The 17,861-nt window shown below is 40.1% G+C and overlaps 1 protein-coding gene across 1 annotated transcript; it reads left to right on the forward strand.

The window, feature by feature from the left end:
* Nucleotides 1-228: 228 nt before the first annotated feature.
* On the forward strand, nt 229-17,229 carry dhx16 (DEAH (Asp-Glu-Ala-His) box polypeptide 16). Its single transcript, XM_034112720.1, has 21 exons — nt 229-485; nt 1,249-1,451; nt 1,702-1,934; nt 2,192-2,360; nt 2,464-2,520; nt 2,696-2,950; nt 3,035-3,268; nt 3,876-4,067; nt 4,269-4,379; nt 4,553-4,668; nt 4,940-5,150; nt 5,837-5,935; nt 6,321-6,473; nt 7,146-7,286; nt 7,478-7,640; nt 7,724-7,842; nt 9,878-9,945; nt 11,292-11,454; nt 12,357-12,518; nt 15,242-15,415; nt 16,482-17,229. The coding sequence occupies exons 2-21, from the start codon at nt 1,254-1,256 to the stop codon at nt 16,608-16,610; spliced, it is 3,147 nt and encodes a 1,048-aa protein (XP_033968611.1). The 5' UTR covers nt 229-485; nt 1,249-1,253; the 3' UTR covers nt 16,611-17,229.
* The last annotated feature ends 632 nt before the right edge of the window (nt 17,230-17,861 follow it).

The following is a 17,861-nucleotide window of genomic DNA, read 5'->3' on the forward strand; positions in this document are numbered from 1 at the left end:
CTTCTACAGTAGACTGTTGTACATTTTCTTAATAATTTATCAGTACTTGGATTACAAATTGTATATTGAGTGGCCCAGAACCTTTACAGTTATAAATAATGTAGTCTATACATGTGTAAAACCAATAGACTGTTTAAAGTTAACACCGTGTTGTTTTCCAGATGGCCACTAGGGGACAATAAGCGCTGCAGTCTTCTTCGTTTATTTGTACATGACGTCATTCCGCTTCCTACTTCAGCGTGTGCAGAGCTAACGTTGCAAAACTTTAATTCATTATTGTTATTTTTACGGTGTTTTGTCTGGAAAAATAAAGCCACACATACATAATTATAGACGGCTTCTAAAGGATGTATCCTTTAAGTGTTCTTACCGGGAGCTTGTGAGCTGCATCTCAAGCTAAAACAACACTTGTAGCTGGAGTTAGCTAACACACAGCCTGCTACTTCCACCATAACAACAACGTTGTTTGAGCATTTTGAGAAGCGGTAAGTGAAATCAATGAGTAGCTTATGTGTCTAAGAAATAACTGTACGTTATTGTTTTTAATCTAAAGTTAAAGCTCACGCTGCAAAAACAAAAGCAGACTAGCTCACTAGTGCTCCATTGAAATGTAAGGTCTAGTGAACTGTCAAGGAATATAGCTAGACATACTAGTTTAGCTATAGCTAGTATACTTTTTACTTTCCCAGGACTGTCAACATTTTTACTTTCCCAATTTGCATTTTACTTTCCAGAAAAACAAGTGAGACTAGGTTGTATCTCTAGTTTGTACATAGTCTTCACACTTAATGCTGTGAAACACACGTCGTTATTTGGACCATTTTGCACATTTCTGCAAACAAACTTCAACATCTAAAAACGGCAATGCTCTTTCGTTTTAATACAAACATGTTTAACATACTTTATCTTATTTGTTTCAAAGTATTGACGTCATTTTATTCTATTTTTTATTTCTATTTATTATCTTTGTTCTTTCTTATGTGTGTTTTAACGAGTTTAGCTCATAGTCATTCCTTCATTTTTAAATGTTACCTTCTTTCGTCCTGCGGTAATCAACCATTTTAATTTAAAATAAAAATCAAGTATTAAAAAGTCAGGGAAAATTAAAATTATGACTTTAACTATGTGTTAATAAACCACCTATTTTGGATGTTTGGTTGTAGCCACCGGCTTCCTTTATATTTTAATATTTAACATCAGCACCAGCATTAAGAAAAACGATTGTCTGTTGTTGTGATCCTTGAACAGGCACCATGGCCAATCTGGAGCAGTGGGTGAATGACCGTCTCCATGACATTCTCGGGTTGAGTGACAGACATGTGTCTCAATTCATGATCGGCACTGCAAGGAGAGCCTCCAGTTCTGAAGACTTTGTGGAGCGACTGGAGAAGACGGGCACGATTGACATTGAACCGAGTGTGGTTGCTTTTGCGAAAGAGCTTTTTGACAAGGTATGGCAAAACTCTATTATTGATGGGGTTTTTTTCTTCTTTTTTGTCCGTGCCGTTCTATTCTTGCTATATGAAGCACATTGGGATGCATAATTGTATTACAAGTGTGAGTAAGAGTTTAATTGAGTTTAGACTTTTTGCCAAAACATACAGGAACTTTAAATGAGTAACATAGTACCATAGCTGTTGTAGTTCAGTATGGTTTTGGTGGAATAAAACCTCTAACAATCTTTCACCATGCTTGTTATAGATTCCTCGCAAACAGGTTGTGGAGAAACCAGCCCGGGCGATGGAACGGGAAGCCATTGAAATGGACAAGAAGAATCGGACATACACATTACTGGAGGACAGCGACAGTGATGGAGAAGTTGTGGTTGAGAAACAGAAAGGGAAAAAGAAAAGCAAAGACAAAGGGAACAGGAGGAAGCACATCAGACAAAAGAAAGAGAGCGAGTCTTCAAGTGAGGAGGAAGCACCTAAACGGTAATTCTATTATTATTTTTTAAACTGTTTCCAACCAGAGAACAATCTGTTTACATAGTCCCACCGATATTAACATTAAGAACACAATGAGAAATGGTGAGTAATTGGATGTTAAAAAAATAAGAAAAGAGTAGCAAATTATAAATATTTTTGTATTCAGGGACTACTAAGGTTAACTTTGGGTACTTGTAATACTGGGGTGCTTTATATAACTGATGACTAATGCATGTTGTTTCTAATATCACGGGCAATTCAAGCCAAGGGGATCAGAAGTCTCTCAAGAACGACGATGAAGAAGAAGAAGAGTGGGAGAAGGAAGAAAGGGAGCGACAGCAGGACATTGAAGCACGAGATGCATTTGCAGAGCGAGTGAAGCTGAAAGACAAGGACAAGACCCGCAACATAACAGAGAGGACTGACAAGAAGGTGGGAGACGAGAACATTTTCAACACATCACAGGCATTTGATCAAATACAGCTCAATGTATCATGCAGCTTAACATCTTCACCGTTTGTTTGTTTTTCTCCAGGCGTATGAGGAAGCTCAGAAGAGGCTGAAAATGGCTGAAGACGACCAGAATAACATGGTAGACTGACGAGTTTCAAATGTTATATTGATAAACAGCATAATATGTCATGGTCACATGTATACTTCTTAATTACTTTACCCTTAGGTGTTAAAATATATGGTTTGAGAGAATGTTGAAATATCTAACTATGTACTATAGTTTCTGATCCACCTGTTCCTGTGTTTCTCTCTAGTTGCCAGAGTTGAGGAAGCGCTCTCGCTGGGATTACCTAAAGAAGAGGGAGGCAGAGAAGCTGGAAGATTTGGAGGCAGAGATCCATGACGACGAGTACCTTTTCCATACAGACGAGCTGACTGAGAGGGAGAGAAAGGAGTTGGAATACAAACGCAACCTCCGAGACCTGGCTAAAGATTACAAGAAGGCTGGCGCCAAGGAACAGGATGAGAGGAAGAACAGATACTACATGCCGGAAGAGAAGAGAAACAAGGTGGGAACGAGGGATGTGACACTCTGAGACAATGTGCAGAAACGGTCAGCTACTAAAGTGTGCGTATGTGGTTTGATTGTTTAGGAGGTGCCACAGAGGGACCTGGAGCTGGAGGAGCATCCCATGGAGCTGGGAGGAGAGCAGGGCCGCTGGGAGGAGGAGAGGCTGAAGACGGCCTCCCTCAGCTTCGGGGCCAAGAGGGAGAGAGAGCAAGGGATGAAGCTGGAGCAGGAGAAGTACCAGCTGATCCTGGAGGAGGACGAGATGATCGACTTCGTCAGCACTGCTATCATCATGAAGGGAACTCGCACTGAAGAGGTGCGTTTCTTTTGGTACTTCTTGGTTATTCTTTTGAAAGCTCCATTTTTGTGATTAAATCAATTGGGCTAGTATTTGTCCAGTCTGTTTGTTGTTCTTGATGTTACTGCTTGAGGCTAAAAGCTTGAGGGTATATTTGTGTCTACTAGCATGACAGATTTATTAGTAAGCCCAATTACCCAAGCACAGTTTGGATGCATCGATTTTAATAATTGTTTAGTGTTCAAACCGGTCGAGTAATTTTCACAGAAGGCACTTCACAGAATTGTGATATTGCACTGATGTGTTGGAGCAAAGGCAACACCATGACAACAGTATTTTTGGTTAAAATAAACAGTTATGTTCTGATGAGATTACATTTTAGTATAACGGTTTTTTAAGCGTTGAAAATATGGCAACCGGAATAAGAGCACAGTTATAATCCCTGCAACATGGGCTCTCTTCCTAATTGTTTCACTTTGGAGTAGCTGCCTAGTCTAGTGCGACACCTAGTGGTAAGATGTGGGACACCAGTCTGGTCTGTGATTTAACGTTAAAGCTAAAAACTGTGAAATAGATAATGCCAGAGATCTGAAGTCGGCCTTTTTTATGTGACTGTTGTGTTCAGGAAGAGGAGGCCATAGCTCTGTCCCAGGCGGAGATGAAGAAACAGTCGATGCAGGAGGTCAGACGCAGCCTGCCCATCTTCCCCTACAGAGAGGACCTGCTGGCTGCCATCCAAGAGCACCAGATCCTGGTCATTGAGGGGGAGACGGGCTCTGGCAAGACCACCCAGATCCCGCAGTACCTCCTGGAACATGTGAGTGCAGTTCCTAATGTTTTACAGCATCATACACTCGGTTATTAACCATGTTACTTGTAGAAACATGACCAGAATACATAACAGAAGTCCACTCAAAGGCAATAACATGAGATACAAGTCAACATAGTAATGAAGAAGTTAAGGATATAAACAAATCCAAGTCTCTACTGATGCTACCCATCATTGTTCCTCTCTCAGGGCTACACACAAGGAGGCATGAAGATCGGATGTACTCAGCCTCGCAGAGTGGCAGCCATGTCAGTGGCTGCTAGAGTGGCTCAGGAAATGAGCGTTAAGCTGGGTAACGAGGTGAGCTTTGCACGTTATCATTGTCTTTTAAACACTTTTAATTATTTGTGCATTTGGCTAAAGGAAATAATTTTGGATTCACTATAATTCATGTTTTTGTGTATTACTAGTTTTTAAAAACGTTTGGACGTTTTGTATTATCAGTGTTTTTATGTTTTTGTTCCTTCATCCAGGTGGGTTACAGTATTCGTTTTGAGGACTGCACATCAGAGAGGACAATTCTCAAGTACATGACAGACGGCATGCTGCTCCGAGAGTTTCTCACTGAGCCTGACTTGGCCAGCTACAGGTAATGCAGAAAAGGAGATAAATATCTTCTCATCAGGTTTCCCTTTTTAACCTGGTTTGATTTCAGCATTCACTTTTCATTATTTGTCTTTGAAAGATAGTGGTTTTCATTCATTTTGCTCTCCTGACCACATCCCTCATCACACTTAACACATTCAACTTTTAATTTGGGTCAGGTGTTTTTGAAATATCAGTTAGTATTTATTTCATTAACACCCTCCACTGACATCCCTATGTGTACCTGTATGTTTTGTCCTTCCCTCGCCCTGCAGTGTAGTCATCATAGATGAAGCCCATGAGCGGACGCTCCACACAGACATCCTGTTCGGTCTGATCAAAGACATCGCCCGCTTCAGGCCCGACCTGAAGGTGCTGGTGGCGAGCGCCACTCTGGACACTGAGCGCTTCTCCTGCTTCTTTGACGACGCGCCTGTCTTCAGGATCCCTGGCAGGAGGTTCCCCGTGGATATCTTCTACACCAAAGTAGGAACTAGCATATCAATTTAGTTTTGAATACAGATTATATTACATTATATCTGGTAATTAGTGAATGTTGTCTGCTTGATGAAAAAGGGACAGCGAAATAAAACACTGTATGAAATATTGCCACTATATCTTATTAACACAAAAGTAAGTATAATTAAGATGATATCAACATTTTATTTTCAAAGATCACTGCTTTTGTTAATACCAGTTTATCATGATAGAACACTCAAACAATTTATTCTATAGTTTCCCTTATTTATAATATTTCTTACTTTTACAAATATGAATGAACAATAGATAAATAAGGTTGTCATGAGTAAAGACATCATACTAGAGCCAGGGACAGATGTACACTCTCTATCACTCCCAGATGTTATCACTATGGGAAAATTCAAGTCCGTCCGTTATTTTGCATATTGACTGGCTAATGTGCCATTTTATTTGTGTTTTACAGCTGTATTTGTCTGCCTCTATTGTCTGTGTTAATTTGCTGCCCTTCTTAGCCAGGTCGCTCTTGGAAAAGTCTTTACCTGGTTAAATAAAGGATATATATATATTTATGTGGGTCACCAAAAAGAAAAATAAGACCAAAGTTCCTCAAGGTCAAATGAAACTATGTAATCTCTGCTTGCAAAGATCAAACTGTCCTGTTGATGTTCGTGTCTGTGTGTTGTGTCGTCAAGGCTCCAGAGGCAGACTACCTGGAAGCTTGCGTGGTGTCGGTGCTTCAGATCCACGTCACCCAGCCGGCCGGAGACTGTCTGGTCTTCCTCACTGGACAGGTATTGTTCATCAAGATTTTTATCAAGAGATTTAAAGTTTTGGAAACAATTGTAATGGGAGATTGGGGGTCTTCTCAGTATTTTGTATGTTATATTGGTCGATTTTGGAATTAATCATTAAGATATATTCACATCAAAACTCCTCAGCCTGTTTGTACAGACATATAAGCTTCCTTGTTTACGTCTTTACCACATTCAAGACATGGTTCTAACTATAATGTTTGTCTGAGAGTGCTGTATGGTTCAGTTTAGAACAACAAGCGTTAACCAGTTCAGTTCAGTTCGATCAGGTTGATGTGAAAAAGGCCAAACAAACTCTTGCTGACTAAACAACTGTATCAAGAAAAGGAAAAAGGAGATACCGACCTCTTGTGTTTTCTTGCAGGAGGAGATTGAAGCGTGTTGCGAGCTGCTTCAGGAGAGATGCAGGCGGCTTGGATCTAAGATAGCTGAGCTGCTGGTCCTTCCCATCTACGCCAACCTGCCGTCAGACATGCAGGCCAAGATCTTCAACCCCACCCCGCCTGGAGCCCGCAAGGTGAGACCATGTCTTAATTTCTGTGAACAATACTTAAATAACTGCTATTAGTTCCCTTTGCAATTATATAAGAATAAGAATAAGATGAACCTTTTATTAATCCTTGTGGGGAAATTCAGTAGTTTAACAGCAACAGGGTGAGGATGGAAAAACAGGACCGCACAGATTCAAAAGATAAAAATTAAAAATGATAAAATAAGAAATGAATTAAAATGAACATATAGACATATTGGGTCATAGATACATATTAGATATATGTGTGTGTGAAAACAGTGTGTATTTTATGTCCAGTAATTGTGTCATATCTTGGGTGTAGTAGATCCCTGTAGGATTAATTTCATCTTGGCAGAAACAAATGGTCAGTAAACTATGAAAACATATAACATATCTTAATATAAATTAACACAATAGCTCTCTCAGTTAATAAGCAAATGAACTGTCCATGCTATATGTATCTACCAATAGAGGCTGCTGTAGTACAATGGGATTTGTTTTAGAGACTTAGTTAGTATCCTAGTTTTCTTGTGCTGTTCAGTAGATTAAAGTCTCGGTGTCTTTATCACATCTTTGTTCCCTTTGTTTAAATTGACTTAATCTTCCTCCTGCTTTGTTTGAGCGTTGCTTACTCACTTTATCACTTGGCACTGTGTGTTCTCTCTCTATCAATCCCAGGTGGTGGTGGCTACCAATATAGCAGAAACCTCCCTCACCATAGATGGCATCATCTACGTCATTGACCCCGGATTCTGCAAACAGAAGAGTTACAACGCCCGCACCGGCATGGAGTCTCTCATCGTAACACCCTGCTCCCGGGTAACTACTTACTGTTTTTATTAGAGCTTAACAAACAGGGAGTCTATGTTGAAGTGAGGTGTAGAGAATGTTATCAAAAGTCCCTTAGGCAGGCTAAAGCTGTGATATTTTAGAAAGGCTAATTATTAGTGCCTGTATTGATTTCCAAACGTTTTGTCACCTCCTGCTGTCTGTCTCTGTTTCACTCTCAGGCTTCAGCCAACCAGAGAGCAGGCCGTGCAGGCAGAGTGGCTGCTGGGAAATGTTTCAGGCTTTACACAGCCTGGGCCTTTAAACATGAGATGGAGGAATCGACTGTGCCCGAGATTCAGAGGACCAACTTGGGAAATGTCGTCCTGCTGCTGAAGAGTCTAGGTGAGCAAGGGATCCACTCTCTGGTGGGACATCAATAAACTGAGTTTGTGGATGTGCAATAAGGTATTCCTTTTTGCTTGCAGGCATCAATGACCTCATTCACTTTGACTTCATGGACCCACCTCCTCACGAGACTCTGGTGTTGGCGCTGGAGCAGCTCTACGCCCTGGGAGCGCTCAACCACCTCGGAGAGTTGACCAAGGTACAGACTCAGGGCACACAAACTCTTTTACACTTATTAGTAGATTGATTTGTTATTCATATAACAACCTGTATCAAATATGTCAAATGTGATGTGAAAGGGGTCAGTCATGGGGTGAACCTACAGAGAAATATCACCTGAATCTGAGGCTCCCCTCAGCTTTGCAGAGCTTTAAAAGCCCTGGGCTGCAGGTTTTTTTCACGAAACTGTGTCTCAGGGCTTCTTAACATTTAAAACCTATTAATGTGTCATACCCACTTAACGTGAAGAAACTCAGCTAACTGACGATACGAGCCATTTTTACAGAAACAAAACGTCTCACAAGAAGCGTCTAAATGAGCCCTGAGCGAAAAAATTCTAACGCACTTGGCACAGAACTCACGGTAGAAATACTTTATTACTTTTCGGGTCTGCACAAACAAGATATCAGCTATCAAGCTGAGATTCCACAGATTCTAGAGGTATTAGTATCATCACTGTGCGATCAAAACTCGGGGGAGGGGAAGTGAACCCAGACATCACACGACGTAGCTTTACGGAGCAAAAACGTCTTACCTTAGCTGTTGTTCTGATCAAAAGTTGTGTTCAATGGCATTAAAACCATAAAAACGCTGCTGAAGGTTAATCCAATGTGTCTGTGTCACTTTGAAATGATTACTGATAATCCATCTTCATATTTATGGCAAAAACTGAGTTTTCATATATAGCTATTATGATAGCTACGAGAGTGTATGACAGCTTCCGGTTTTGGGCATTCTGGCTGTGCATCACTCTATTCACCAATGGGTAATGTTTAGATGGATTTTAAGAACTTCCCTCCGATTCTATTGGCTCCAACGGTTAAAAAGAGGTGTCAATCACCAAAATCGACAGATCGGTTCCAGAGATATTGAAAATGACCCCAAATGACCCCAGAAGTGTTTCTTTTTTTCTAAATCTCTCTAAAAGGTCAAATTTCACTTGTTTTGCATCAATCCTGATACAGGGTACTTATTATATGTTATAGTTTGGATTCCTAAAGCTTTTAGTCTACCATCCCATCATTCAAGGGTGGTCTTCACTATAAGTAATGTTTTATTTTTGGACGGACACTATAATTTAAATTTTTTTTGTATGTTCAATCTGAATTTACTTTAAAATAAAAAACATCGTTATTGATTCTGACTTTTCTACATCCAACTCACAGGTTTATCATTGCTTTGAGAAAAAAGAGTGTTAATTTACCCCTTTTTAGAAGTGAAGATATAGTCATTTGTTGTGGAAATGTCATTTTTGAGCCTGAGGCCTTAAAAACAGGCTCAGGGCTTAACAGGTTAAAGTGGTCCACTTCTTATGTTTGGTTAACTCCGGCTGCTCTCATGGCTTTATTTTTGGCTGCAGCAGGCTGCTGATTTCAGTAAAAGATATGTAAAGTAGCACCTAAGACCTCCTGCTCAGCTCCCGACAACAGACAGAAATAGTTAGCGACTATCTGGTGAGGTTAGTGGAGCATTTATCAACTAAAAGCCAGATGTACAGTCACCTTTTTACACCATTAGACCCATGTCCCGTTTTCTAGTGTTACACGCTTTTTTCTCTATATCCAACACAATTTGAGTAATTAAGTACTCTAACCCCCTAAAAACCTTTCACAATACAACAATCATTGTCATATCAAGCATGTTCAGTGAATTATTCCACCCAAATGATCTTTATCTCGCACTCGAGTCAGTAAGCAGAAATAAGAACCATCTTTTACATTCTTAACTTTTACAACACAAACAAGATACGTACCTTTTGTCAATCATCTGCATATTTGCATGACAGACTGTGCATACCTGAGGTTTTTGACACCTGACATCCCGCACACAACTTAAAGCTGTTATTTCCAGGCTTGTGTTGTTGGTATGTGATTAACAAATATGTGAGGATGTTCTTTAGAGAGTGTTGGTGAATGCATCACTACTTTCTTTCATCGGGTATTTGTTTATTTAATGAACTAATTAAGTATTTAATTGTTGATCTTATCTGTGTGTTTTTGTTTGTCTGCCGTCAGATGGGACGCAGAATGGCTGAGCTCCCGGTGGACCCCATGCTGAGCAAGATGATCCTAGCCTCCGAGCAGTAAGTCTCCAGTCTGATAAAGAAGCATAATCCTTCGATATTTTACAGGACGCATTACCAGATAATAACAAACAAACCAAAATGATATTTAAATTGGATGAACAGCAAACGGGGAACTTGGTATTTGTTGTAAATAAAGAATTCAAGATTGATAACCTCTTAGGGAGGAATGGTTAAACAAGTCTTATTACATGGCTTAGTTGAATACTCGATTCTGATTGGTCAATTTAGAACACGTGACACGTTGTTAATCCAGAACAGACAGACCGCTGTCAAGGACTTATTGACCGTTGTTAAGGACGCTCACATCTGCACAAACAAGTCCGGTCGATTGAACTGTATACAGTTTGGCCGAAAAGCAAACTGCATGCAGTTGCTTTTCTAACTGACAAGACCAGAGCGACAAGAAAACAGCGGAGAAGTAACGGGCAGAAACCCTCCTTTTTACGCAGCGGTCCAGACATAGACATCAAACGGCGACACATATTCAGTTGCCAGTTACTTTGGCATTAGGGCAGGGATATCTAGATACTTTCCAAGGTTTGACATAATGAATTGTGCTACTTTTAAAGCAAGCAACGATGTTTTCAAATCTGTAATCAAAAAGCTCCGCCTTCCTGCCGTTGCGTTGCTACGTTTTTTTTTTCAAACGGTAACAACGGACTATTTTCCTTAGCGGATGCATGTTAATTTAAATCAATACATACAACTATTTTTTAAATCAATAAAATCATTTTCTAAATCCATAAAAGCATTTCAATTAATAGTGGGAGTCATATCGTTACTTTGTTGAGAATGTGGCCATGTAATAAGCGGGATAATGTGCAGCGACTTGGTCATTATGGGGAAAAGAACACCTTCATGCAGATCTAGATCCCTCCGCTTCGCGTCGGGCTCCTGATCAGCCTGTCGGTGTTCTTTTCCCCATAATGACCGCGTCGCTGCACATTATCCCTTACATGTTGCCTACTTTGTGATATAAAAAACAAGTTCAGATTTGAGCTTTTGTTACTCTTAATATATCAACGTAAGAAAAACTGCTTTAGATAAAGAAAGTCAAATCTGTCCAGTGTGTGAGCTGCCAGAAATAAGAAAATAAGTCTTTTTTTTATGCCCTTTGTATTGTAGCTTTGTGACCTTTTGTTAAATTATATAAAAGGATGCATTTGGGTTACTGGATATGAACAACGTAAATCTTCCAAAAATTGTTTATTGTTATTGAGTGAATGCCTTTGAGTCCAAAGTAAAAAGCTTGTGTACTTCAGAGGTGGCTTATCAATATTGTTTCTGCTTTCTCTCTCTGCAGTTTTATACATTTCTTTCAATTGTTCTCCATCTCCTTCCAGATACAAGTGTTCGGAGGAAGTGTTGACGATAGCAGCCATGCTGTCGGTGAACAACTCTATTTTCTACCGACCCAAAGACAAGGTGGTGCATGCCGACAACGCCAGGCAGAACTTTGTGGTGCCAGGAGGAGACCACCTGGTGCTGCTCAACGTCTACACACAGGTAGAAACACTGCAGCGGTTACAGTTGAAGACATGTTCAAAATACAATTTAAAAGTGTAATGCAATCCAAACCTGCCTGAAAACCTGTCTTTGTGAAGCTTATCATTTATAGTTAGTGTTCATTTGTGTTGATGTCTTTCTGTTATGAATTGCATTAGTGTTTATGATTGGTGTCTAATGGAAAAAACTAGGAATGTTCATATTATCTTTGACCCGGTAGACAACTATTTAGTGTATGTCAAGGTAAGCATGTCTTTACATCTGTCTGTTTTAAGACTTGTTTAGACCGGCTGAAGAATAATAAACTACGTAACCTGTAACTTTTATTTCAAAGTAATTGCTTAAAAGACAGGATTTTAATTGTTTCTAAGATTAAACAATGATACATTTAATTAGCCATCAGTATGATTCATCCTTTGGTGAATGTGTGTACAAACTTTAATCCATCCCACAGCTGTTGAGATATTTCAGTCTGGGATATAGTGATGGGTCTTCCTCCGTAGCATGACTTTGTTATACATCTCTTAAATCCTCAAATATCTTTGAGACTCTTGTAGGAACGACATCCCAGTGGCGAACCGTCAGGGCCTTCAAGGTATTCAGAGAATACCCTGGAACACTCAGATAAAACAAACGAAAAATCGATTTAATTCTATAAATAAAATGTATGTAAAAATGAATAAATGAGAATCGTATCTGTTTTTAATCTGTAATATTACAGTGTTACGTTGATTTGTAACGTTTGGCGCGGCGGAGGGTGTACTGTGTGTGTGTGTGTGTGTGTGTGTGTCTACATAAGGTCCGGTTGTGATAGACACGGTTCGCCACTGCAACATCCCCATGTTGGTAGCCATTGTTTAATCTCCAAAGTACTAACTGAGTGATGATGCTTTGTCCCTCAGTGGCTGGAGAGCGATTACTCCACACAGTGGTGCTACGAGAACTTCATCCAGTTCCGCTCCATGAGAAGAGCCCGGGACGTCCGGGACCAGCTGGAGGGTCTGATGGATCGCATAGAGGTGGAGGTGGTGAGCTCCCATGGAGAGACCATGCCCATTCGAAAGGTCAGTGAAGCCCCCTTCCCACAGCACGAAAACACACTAACACCTGCTAACATCTGGCCCGTCTCAAGTGGAAATCGGCCTACAATAATTCCCTTGACAAATGATTGAAATGCAGTAGAGACAGGGCACAATGTTACTTGACCCACGTTGAACTGAATATATAATTAAGAAAATCAAAGGGGATTTTTAGAGTTATTATAATTTATTAATATAAAAACATAACTATGTCTTTCTCAAAGTTACAAAACTTCATGGACAGAAAGAGTTATTTTACCTTGCTTATCAACGTAAAATCAACTTCATTCAAACTCAACATGACACAAAATAAAACATTCAGCTGTTCATCCATTTCTACTGCGTCAAACATGACACTACAAAAAAAGAAACAGAAAGACATATTTGTGTACTGGCATGTTGACAGTGTTAAGCAGGTTCCCCTACATTTAAAAACTGCATCAACTCGCTTATTTTGACAGAACAGTTGGTCGAGACCACTGATGTTTTAATATGGTTTCCTGACAAAAAACATGAAACCTCAACCATGAGCCCAGATTTTGTGATCATGGCTACTTGTCTGGCCACGTCCTATAGATATGTTGCTAGTTTGCAGGCAGCACAGTTTGTCACTGTTAAAGTGGGGCATTTGTAGCAACTAGAACAACAGTAGAACGCAGACAGATAAGCACTGAAGAGGTTAACCTTTGACAAACAAGACCTACTGATACATTCTGAAATCATGGCGAAGATGTTGCCTTTTCTACAGAGGCAAACACTGCCTCCAGTCAATATTTGCTTCCTTTTGTTATTCCTCAGGCTTAACAATGTAAAGATTAACAACTTAAGACGAGTGTGTGTTTAAAACTTGACACAGGAGGTCCGAACTGTGATAACACACAGAAGCTTTCAAGCTGCTCATTTTAGCTTTAAACGCTCCGTCAGCATAACATTTATGTTAAATTATTTCCTCAAATGGTAAATGGACTGTACTTATATAGCGCTTTATCCCGTCTTTAAGACCCCTCAAAGCGCTTTACATACTACATGTCGTTCACCCATTCACACCCATTCATACAGAGCAGTGTACCTTACTCTAGGACCTAACATTCACACACATTCACACACCGTTGGCCATCGGGAGCAACTCAGGGTTAAGTATCTTGCCCAAGGATACATCGACATGTTGACTGCATGGGCTGGGGTCGAACCCACAACCTTCTGGTTGAAAGACGACCGCACTCCCTACGGAAATGAATGAATCCTGTTTGTTTCCAGGTCAAAGGTTACCATCGGATAAAGCCTACTTTTGCTGAAGAACACTTTTAGCGAGTGGATGCTTCCTTTCACAACAGACTTATATCAAGATAATGGACTCTAAAAAATTATAAAGTAAGCTGGTAAGCCGGTTCAATTCCGAGCCAGCCGAACATTTAGGCTATGTCCTCCCCTCTGACTCCCCCTTTAACTCTTAAGATCTCCAATAAAAGCCCTTTGGCTCAAACAATAAGGAAGTGTAAGAGTAAAAGCTAAAACATCCCTGAACAGAGGCTGTTGTAGCCGTCTTATATCAGTGTCTGTGTGTGTTGTGAACGCACCCCTAAACCTCTTGAGATAAGAAAGGGTGTTTGTTTTATTAGTTGGGTTACACCTTCTTTCATCACATGCAGTGTGTGAAAAATCCTGAAGACAAATAATTAAACAAATATAAAGCTAATGAAATTATATTAGAAACTCTAGTTGCTTATATGTGACACGTTTCCTAACATGTATCAGTCTATGAGATTTGATCCATAAAGAAGCTGATAACATTGTGTGAGTTCCTTGTTTTAAGCCGGGGGGCTTACATGCAACTTGCAAGTGACTTTTATTTTGAGGCAAAATTACAAAAATAATCTAGATCTGCTTTTCTTATTGCATGACTGGGGTGTGTGTGTGGTAGGTGTTATCTGTCAGGTGCATTTCCTGCTGTCCCTTTAAGCATTAGTTTTGTGAACACACCCAACTCGACCTGGCCTAGATAACAGCCGCTGCGGAAAAGTTTGCCTGCATCTTGAAACAAAGTTGGAAAAACAGGTCCTGATGTTATGTTACGTATCTGTTAGAAAATCACAAAAGAAACCCAACATCAATCATAAATCCTCACTTGTTGTTAACCTTAAGAGAATTCATTATCTGCTGTTCCTGCTTTGATTCCTTGGCGGTTATTTACCGACTGGATGCAGGTTTTTCCCCGTTGAGTAATCTTTGAGTCATGGTAAGATGGCAAACAACTTGAATTGTTTTAGTAACACTGCATCACTGTTTCATCAAAGACTGTGATCATTCAGAGTCCATTAAGAGAAGAGCTCATTTCTTGAGGGAAACCCTGATGATGAGTTATAAGCCACAAAAGCTCTTAGTGCTGGATTGAAAACAAAAAGGTCATGTGAACTTTTCTCTATTACAGATTTTTGTGGGGATAAAAATCAATCCGTTATTTGAACAAATTGAAAACATTTTTCTCTTCACTCAAAAAATGCATGTTTTTACAGGATGGCAAACTCTTATGCTGTACTAATAACAAGCGAGTCAACGCATTAACACCTTTTTGACATTCCCCTTTAATTGTTAAGTATCTCAAAAGTCCTCACATGCTGGGCTTTATCACATTTTAATGACACATCTACAATCCAACTGTATGAATCAGGAATCGGCTTTCATTGACCCCTCTCTCGTCTGTCTCCCAGTCGGTGACTGCAGGATATTTCTACCACACGGCACGACTGAGCAAAGGCGGCTACAAGACGGTGAAGCACCAGCAGACGGTCTACGTCCACCCCAACAGCTGTCTGTTCGAGGAGCAGCCCCGCTGGCTCATCTACCACGAGCTGGTCTTCACCACCAAGGAGTTCATGAGACAGGTCCGTCTGCTCAAGATGTCACAATGTTTACTATGAAACACTAAATCTCTTTTCAATATCTGCAGAGATTGGAGATTATTGTTGTTGCTGTACTGTTTTTCATACGCATGTCTGCTAGGGGTGGGAATCACCAGGCTCCCCACGATACACAAGATTTTCATCGGCATAACTACACTGTAGCTCTGTTCGTATGACTAAATAAAGAACCTTGAACCTTGATACGATACTATTGCGATACTTAAGCCATGATACGATACTATCGCGATACTTAAGCCATGATACGATACTATCGCGATACTTAAGCCATGATACGATACTATTGCGATACTTAAGCCATGATACGATACTATCGCGATACTTAAGCCATGATACGATACTATCGCGATACTTAAGCCATGATACGATACTATCGCGATACTTAAGCCATGATACAATACTATCGCGATACTTAAGCCATGATACGATACTATCGCGATACTTAAGCCATGATACGATAGTATTGCGATCCTATGGTATGCTAAGTATTGGGATACCATATATTGCGATATATTGCGCATATATATTGATATATATGATTGCATCATATATTGGGTTCCAGTGTCTTTAACATGTGACAAAATATTTCGTTGTCACAACGCTGTATGGACGCAGGTCTTTGCACATCAAGTAGGTGATTGAGTTATTTTCTTAGCTCGCTCAGAATCTGATGGTAGCTTTGCCAAGCTAATTTGGATTTGCAATAGGAATAGTTTATATAACAAAAATATCGATACTTGGCATCCGTGTATCGATACAATATCGCCACGCAAAGTATAGCGATACTATGCTGTATCTATTATTTCCCCCACCCCTAATGTCTGGTAATATAGAAGACCGTCATGATGAACCACAGAAAAAAGATATTTTTAAAAATGCAAATAACATAGACACACCTTTCAATGAGTCCAGTGTGACGTCCTGGACAGAAACCTATTTGTATGAATGAGACAGCACTTTAATGAGGAAGTGTTCCTGTACAATGTTTTACTCCCTGTATTTGATATACTCTCTCTCTTCCTGCATGTAGGTTATTGAGATAGACAGCAGCTGGCTTCTTGAAGTGGCTCCTCACTACTACAAGAGCAAAGAGCTGGAGGACAGCAGCAGCAAGAAGATGCCTCGCAAGCAGGGGAAAGCTAAAGAGGAGCTGGGCTGAAGAGAGGCCCGAAGCTCAGGGGACAGATGGTGAAAATCTAAACAGCGGGGGGCACACTCCCACCCTCTCTCAGGGCAGGGTCAACGGGACAAAATGACTATTGGAAATTTCATAAAATTAAATGAGGAAAAGTTTGGAAAATGTAGTGTCAGCTACAGTCTATGGTTCTAGCCTGTCTCCACCTGTTTGTCATCAATTGTTTTCTTCTGTGACTGGAGATGACATGTTGTACTAAATGTGTAGCCTAAACACACATGAGGAGCAGAGGGTGGGTCACAAACAGAGGCTGGTTTAATCGTAAACCAACCACAAGGAAACATTTAAGCACCTGGAGTTTCCTGCATTAGCAACTGCGGTCCCAACTCACTGGGAGGTGTTTTCACCCCCTTAAAGAGCAAGACTGCTGCTTTGTTTCCCGGGTGCTTTTCAACGGCCACCAGACTCTTTGTTGACTTTTTGTCAACTCTGGTTTTTGTGAAACCGGCACGTTGTTAAAGTGTGCAAGTTACAAAGGAGCCTCCACCAAACTGAAAAGACTCATTTCCAAATCACACATGTGTGAGGCTCCTTATCTTGTTTATTTTCATTTTTCTACAGCAATAAAGTTTTACAACCACTTCTTTTTGTCAGTTGCTTCCCTGCTCTGTAATTAGTCACCACATCTTTCACCTTTCAAGATTCCCCAACTCGGCTTTCCCTCTGGTTTTTCATTGCACCAGGAAGTTACTTCTATTTTTTTACATGTTATATTTAGACGCTGAATTAAAATAGCCTTCTATAATTCTTTTGTCATACTGGCTAAGTTGTGGATCACAGGGCCTCTTCACGCTCATTCGAGATATTTTACATAACTATTTGTGCATAGAAACTCCCAATTCTCACAGAAGTTATACTTTCATCTATTTTTTTTCTGGCTTGAAATACTACCATTGTTTTCACTTGAAATGAATTCAACATATGTATACTTCATATAATACAAATACAGATTTATTCTGGGTCTTGGTGTGCCTCGGACAGCCGGGTGTAATAATTCAAGAGTGACACAGCAGTTTTGAGGGAGAGCTGTGTGACAAAGCAAACAAATCGGGTTTGTGTGTTAATCTTATTGCTGTTTATATTTAAATACGTTCATGCATTGTATTGTCAGCTGGGGTGTATTCTCGGTCATTCATTTGGTTCAGATAGAAAGGGAGTAACTGGTTTTGAGCAGAAATGAAGGCTTAAGTTAGGCAGCTCTTGTTTGGGTAGTAA

Source organism: Trematomus bernacchii, unplaced genomic scaffold (genome assembly GCF_902827165.1).
Source record: "Trematomus bernacchii unplaced genomic scaffold, fTreBer1.1, whole genome shotgun sequence".
Lineage (NCBI taxonomy): Eukaryota > Metazoa > Chordata > Actinopteri > Perciformes > Nototheniidae > Trematomus > Trematomus bernacchii.